Below are 5,833 nucleotides of genomic sequence, written 5' to 3'. Positions count from 1 at the left end.
AAATTTTTAAACTTCTTAAGTTATAAGAAACAAGTCTATAGAAAAATTAGAATGTCCACTCAAAATGTTTAGTTTTCCTTTTTTTTTTACATGTAGCAACCAGACTACAAATGAAAAAATATATAAAAATTTATTAGAAAAAATTTGCAAAAATCTAAAAAAAATTATTATACTAATCTGATCAATAGGTTAAAAAACAACTCAACGCGCACCTGGCAAATAATAAAAGAGATTACAGGAAAATCAAAAAATCACATAATTTCTTTACCACAAGCTATAAAATTTGAAGATGTAAATATATGTGAACCGACCAAAATTGCAAGCATATTTAACAAATTTTTTACTGAAATTGAAACCAATCTCTCTAAAAAAATTCCTATGACCGAGGGTTCGATTGAAGACTTACTTGTGTCTATAAATAAATCTCATTATAACAATGAGTATTCTTCTGAATTATCCCACGGCGAGCTAGATATAGCCTTTAAATCTCTAAAAAGAAATAAAGCTGAAGTTAGTGCTGATGAAGTAAGTGGTAACATAATTATAGATTGTTATGAAAGTCTGAGAGATATACTTTATAAAGTGTTTAATGCATCAATAAAATAAGGAGTTTCCCGGATCAATTGAAAATTGCGAAAGTCATACCAATTTACAAACAAGGCGATAAAACAAAGATTAACAACTATCGCCATATTTCGGTTCTTTCAACTTTTTCAAAGTTTTTGGAAAGAATAATATATAATAGAATATTTAAATATTTTGACCAAAATAATATACTATATTCCAAAAAGTTTGGTTAAAAAAAAATATTTCAATTGAGCACGCAGTTATTCAATTTGTTAAGGAAATCTCAGAATCTTTCGAAAAAAAGCAATATACCCTAGGAGTCTTTATTGATCTTTCGATGGCTTTTGATACCGTTGACCATAAAATATTGCTTAAAAAGCTCGAATACTATGGAATCAATATCATATTCTAAAATGGTTTCATAGTTACTTATCAAATAGAAAGCAATTTGTTACCTATAATGATGGCCTTCAAAGTGACTATATTAAAATAACCTGTGGTGTTCAATAAGGCTCTATTCTAGGTCCGCTTATGTTTTTAATTTATATTAATGATTTTAGCAAAGCAGCTAATCTTCGTAGTATTATATTTGCTGATGATACGAATTTGTTCTTATCAAATAGTAATATTAATGAGCTGTTTTCTGATATGAACAAAGAACTTAAATTCGTATATGAGTGGTTTAAATGTAACAAATTGAGCTTTAACCTTGATAAAACAAAATACATTCTATTTCACCCAATATCTAAAAAACGTTTTTTACCAATTACCATGCCAAAAATTCTATTGATGAACTGGAAATAAAAAAGGAAACTTTCACTAATTTTCTTGGCATTTATCTTGATGAGATTGTTACATGGAAGCCACATATTGACTTCATTTGTACTAAAGTTTCTAAAAATATAGGAGTCCTCTATAAGTCAAGAAATTATTTAAACAAAACCATTTTAATCCAACTCTATTACTCATTTATACGTAGTTATATTAACTATGCAAATATTGCTTGGGGAAGTACAAGCTATTGTAGTACTTAAGAGTGGTATTGTACAACGAGTTCAATTTATTAATATATTAAATAATATTATTATACAAATATGCAATAAATACAAAAAAGATTGTAGATCACAGCTAGAGTTGCTCGATTCCGTTGTTGTTTGATAGGTTACTCCAAGAGAGCGAGACTTCAATAAACTCGCTATTAAAACAAATTCCCAAGGGGGATATTATTTGTTATATACAAACAGCCAATCCAAATGATTTACGTTTATTACGATTTGATTAGCGCAACACAAGCAAAAGTAAGTTGCGTACTCTTTATCATCGTCAGAAACACGCAATACGCTTAATTTGTTTTGAAAATGGACTTACGCATTCAAAGTTTTTATTTAAAAATATAAAAGTGCCTAATATTTATGAAGTGAACGTATATAAAATATTATTTTTTATGTTTCAATGTAAAATCAATCCGCCATTACACATTTTTAAAGATTTTATTACCTTAAAAACTAAAAATAAGTATACACTACGAAATAATAACTCACTCTTTGAACCCTTTTGCGAAACAAAATTCAATCAGTTCTGTATAGCTTATCGTGCACCTAATCTCGGGAACAAAATCTTTTTCCTAATTTTGATTTATCAATTACCTTCTCAGTCTTTAAAAAGAAATTTAAAAAATTCATTCTTTTTAATGGCAATATCTTGAAACACTATTAAAAATAAGAAATCTATATAAACACGCTCTTTTGTTTTTTGTATTCTGTCATTTTTATTTGTTTATATTTATTAACGGCTTAAGTTATATTTTATTATACACTCTAAGAAAAAATCCGTTATATACAACGAACTGCATTTGTCGCTATTGCACCAACGGGTTTTCCGTTATATTAACGGATTAAAATTTTAACGGATTGAAATTCGTCGATGTAAGTCCGTTGAAATTACGGATTTATTGTGCAACAAACAACTCGTTAAAATAAAGAAATTATTACGCTGGACGGTTTTTGCTGTTTTGGCAAAATAAAGAATTTACTACGTCATTGTAGTGCATAATTTATTAATCCTTTTATTAAAAATAGAATGGAAAAAAAAATAAGCCAAATAAAACTGAGATTTCATTACAAAACAGCCCTTATTTTTAGTATATAGATTATTTTATTATGATATTTAATTCTGATACAAGCAGTACTACTTATACAAACTAACTTGATCGGGAGAGATTTTTTAGCAAGCTCTTAAAACTTTTTAACCTTTTAATTAAAGAATAATTAAATATTTATAATAATTTAATTCAATATAGAAACTTTCAATTACAACAAAAATTAAAAAATTTAAATAAAATTATAAAAAGTTTCTTAATATATATTTTATTAATACAGTTATTATATTCAAGGTTAAAAAACATTTATATATAAAACACAGACATGTACAATTGTTACTATTCTAGATTTCAATTTTTAATACTGTTGTAAATTCATGTGTGTGCGCATTTCAATTCCAGCAACCTTTTTTCGGTTATTTAAAGATAAACAAACCTTAAAATACAATAAAGAAAATGTTGAATATAAATGATATACCATAATACAAAATGATAATAAATTTTTACTAATTTAGTAAAAATTACTAATACAATTGCAAATAATAAAAACTTATATAAACTAGCTCTGTGTAAACATAGCTGCGACTAAACTAAATAATGATACCCATCATTGATGGGTCTTTTGATGGCATCAAAAGAAATGTTAACATTTTTAATTTTACAACTGATTTAAATTTATACCATAAGTTACTACATGTCGCGTTTAAAATAGAAAATTACACAAGAATATATACAAGTCATAGAGTCTTAATTATAGAAATAATTGTTCAACTAACCCTTTAGTTTATGATATAAAAAAAATTAAAAATATATATGCATATATAAAATTTAAAATAAGTTTTACAACCTTCGAAATTACAAATAACAGAGTGTAATTTAAACTGTGTTTATCCATTTGCTTTCTCTACTAAATTTAGTAAAAAAAGCAAATGGATAAACACAAATTAAATTACGCTTTTTTAAAATAGTTTCACATTTAGTCGAAATGTGAAGCTATTTAAAAAATGGCAAATTAAACTTAATGCAACAAACCTTTATCTACAACTTAAATGTGGTTTTAGAAAAACGCCTTTTAAAACTTAATCATTTATAAATAAAGAACTTTAATACATTGACAAATCTAAATCAAACAAACAAGACTTAAAAATATAATCTCAAGAAAAAGCAATTCAAAATTTCTTATAGAAACCCTTTTTAATAAAAAGTTCAGTTGTTTTTCAACGGATTTGAATATTTAATCCGTTGAATTAACGAAATTTCGAAGAATCCGTTATTAGTTTGATTTACTCCGTTAATTTTGTGATTTTTGGTTACGAATTACTTCGTTAATTTAACCCCTTAACTGTGTCTGACGGATATATCCGTCTTTCAAGGGTGTAGCTCTACGTGTGTCTGACGGATATATCCGTTTATTGGAACTGTAGGCTTATATGTGTCTGACGGATGTTTCCGCATTTTGGAACTGTTGCACCGTTTGTGACTGACGGATATTTCCGTTTTTTACTTGAGTTAAACAACAGATCAGATATGATAAGTTAAAAGCAAGTTTGTTATTTATGTTATGTAATAGCTTTTAACAATAGTATGGTCTTCATTTTATACACTAGAGTTTTTTCAAAATATAGCTAATAGCTTTATATGACAATGCTTTAGTTTAGTGGGAAAGTAAACATGGCTTCGGCTAGAAAATCTTACCCTAAAAGAAGTAATTATTCTGTTCAAGATCTAATTGAATACATGGGAGAAAGCGATGAATTATCTGATATTAGTTCTAATGATGGTTCTTCTAATGAAGGTTCAGTTAAATCTGTTACAGAAGAAAAAATAATTTGCTCATCATCAGCAGATGATGATAATGAAACTGACCTTCTTGACACTGATGTAATGCAATTAGAACAAGATAATACAAACGATGAACCGAATTGGGTTAAAATAGACGGTTATAAAGCAAATTTTGCTAAATTTGAGGGTAATGCGGGACCTCATCCAAGTTTTATAGTTAATAGTACTCCTCTTACTATATTTGAAGCATTTGTAACAGACGACCTCGTTGATCTTATTGTCGAGCAAAGTAACCTTTTCGCAGTACAATATCGTAAAAATAATATAATTAAAGATAGATCCCGAGTTCAAAAATGGATACCTTTAGGCAGAAACGACATCAGGCTCTATATAGCATTCATTTTATATCGTGGAATCTTATGGAAACCAACACATGCTATGTATTTTTCAACAAACCCTCTGTTTGACACACCACTAATAAGAAAAGTATTGTCTTTTGATAGGTTTTGTCTTGTTGAGAAGTTTCTTCATTTTGTTGATAACAGTAGTTTGCCAATACATTTCTGTAAAAAAGCAAAAATTAAACCGATCTATGACTACCTAGTAAACAAATTCAAAACTCTGTATATACCAAATAAAAATATATCAATAGATGAATCACTGCTGCTTTGGAAAGGTCATTTAAGCTGGAAACAATACTTTCCAAGCAAGCGTTCCAGATTTGGAATTAAGTCCTTTGCATTATGTGAATCAGCTACTGGCTATATTTGGAATTGTTTTTTGTACACTGGTAAGGAAATGACTGAAAGTTTTGCACCAGACTTGAAAAAATACAAATATCAAGCTTCTAAAATTGTTATTACTCTAATGGATAATTTAATTGGTAATGGCTATTGTTATTGGATCATAATACTGATTGCATTGGTACATTACGTAATAATCGCAAACAGTTACCGCAGGATATAAAGAATGCTAAAATTAAAATTGGTGATACTTTAGTTCGATATGATACTAAAACAAATATAATGTGTACCAAATGGAGAGACAAGAAAGATGTGCACATGCTGAGTACCTGTGTTCAAAATGATACAATCACTGTTAAGTGAGCTGGCAGAGAAAAAAATATTCCTCTAGTGATACATGAATATAACAAAAACATGGGTGGTGTTGACCGATCTGATCAAACGTTGACAACATATGAATCCGAAAGAAAAAGACTTAAGAGATGGTTCAAAAATATTTTTTTGCATTTGATTAGCGTTTGTGCATTCAATGCAAATATTATAAACAATAAGTTATCACCTAATATGACATCCTTACAGTTTAGAGAGCCCATTATCAAAGAAAGCATTGTTAAATACCATGAATCCATCGAGAAAAAAAGAA

The 5,833-nt window shown here is 27.9% G+C and overlaps 1 protein-coding gene across 1 annotated transcript; it reads left to right on the top strand.

Annotated features, from left to right (window-relative positions):
* Positions 1-378: 378 nt before the first annotated feature.
* Positions 379-5,553, top strand: LOC136086244 (piggyBac transposable element-derived protein 4-like). Its single transcript, XM_065808531.1, has 3 exons — positions 379-525; positions 4,319-5,330; positions 5,447-5,553. The coding sequence occupies exons 1-3, from the start codon at positions 379-381 to the stop codon at positions 5,551-5,553; spliced, it is 1,266 nt and encodes a 421-aa protein (XP_065664603.1).
* The last annotated feature ends 280 nt before the right edge of the window (positions 5,554-5,833 follow it).

This window comes from Hydra vulgaris, chromosome 10 (genome assembly GCF_038396675.1).
Source record: "Hydra vulgaris chromosome 10, alternate assembly HydraT2T_AEP".
Taxonomy (NCBI): domain Eukaryota; kingdom Metazoa; phylum Cnidaria; class Hydrozoa; order Anthoathecata; family Hydridae; genus Hydra; species Hydra vulgaris.
This window is presented reverse-complemented; position numbering and strand designations above follow the sequence as displayed.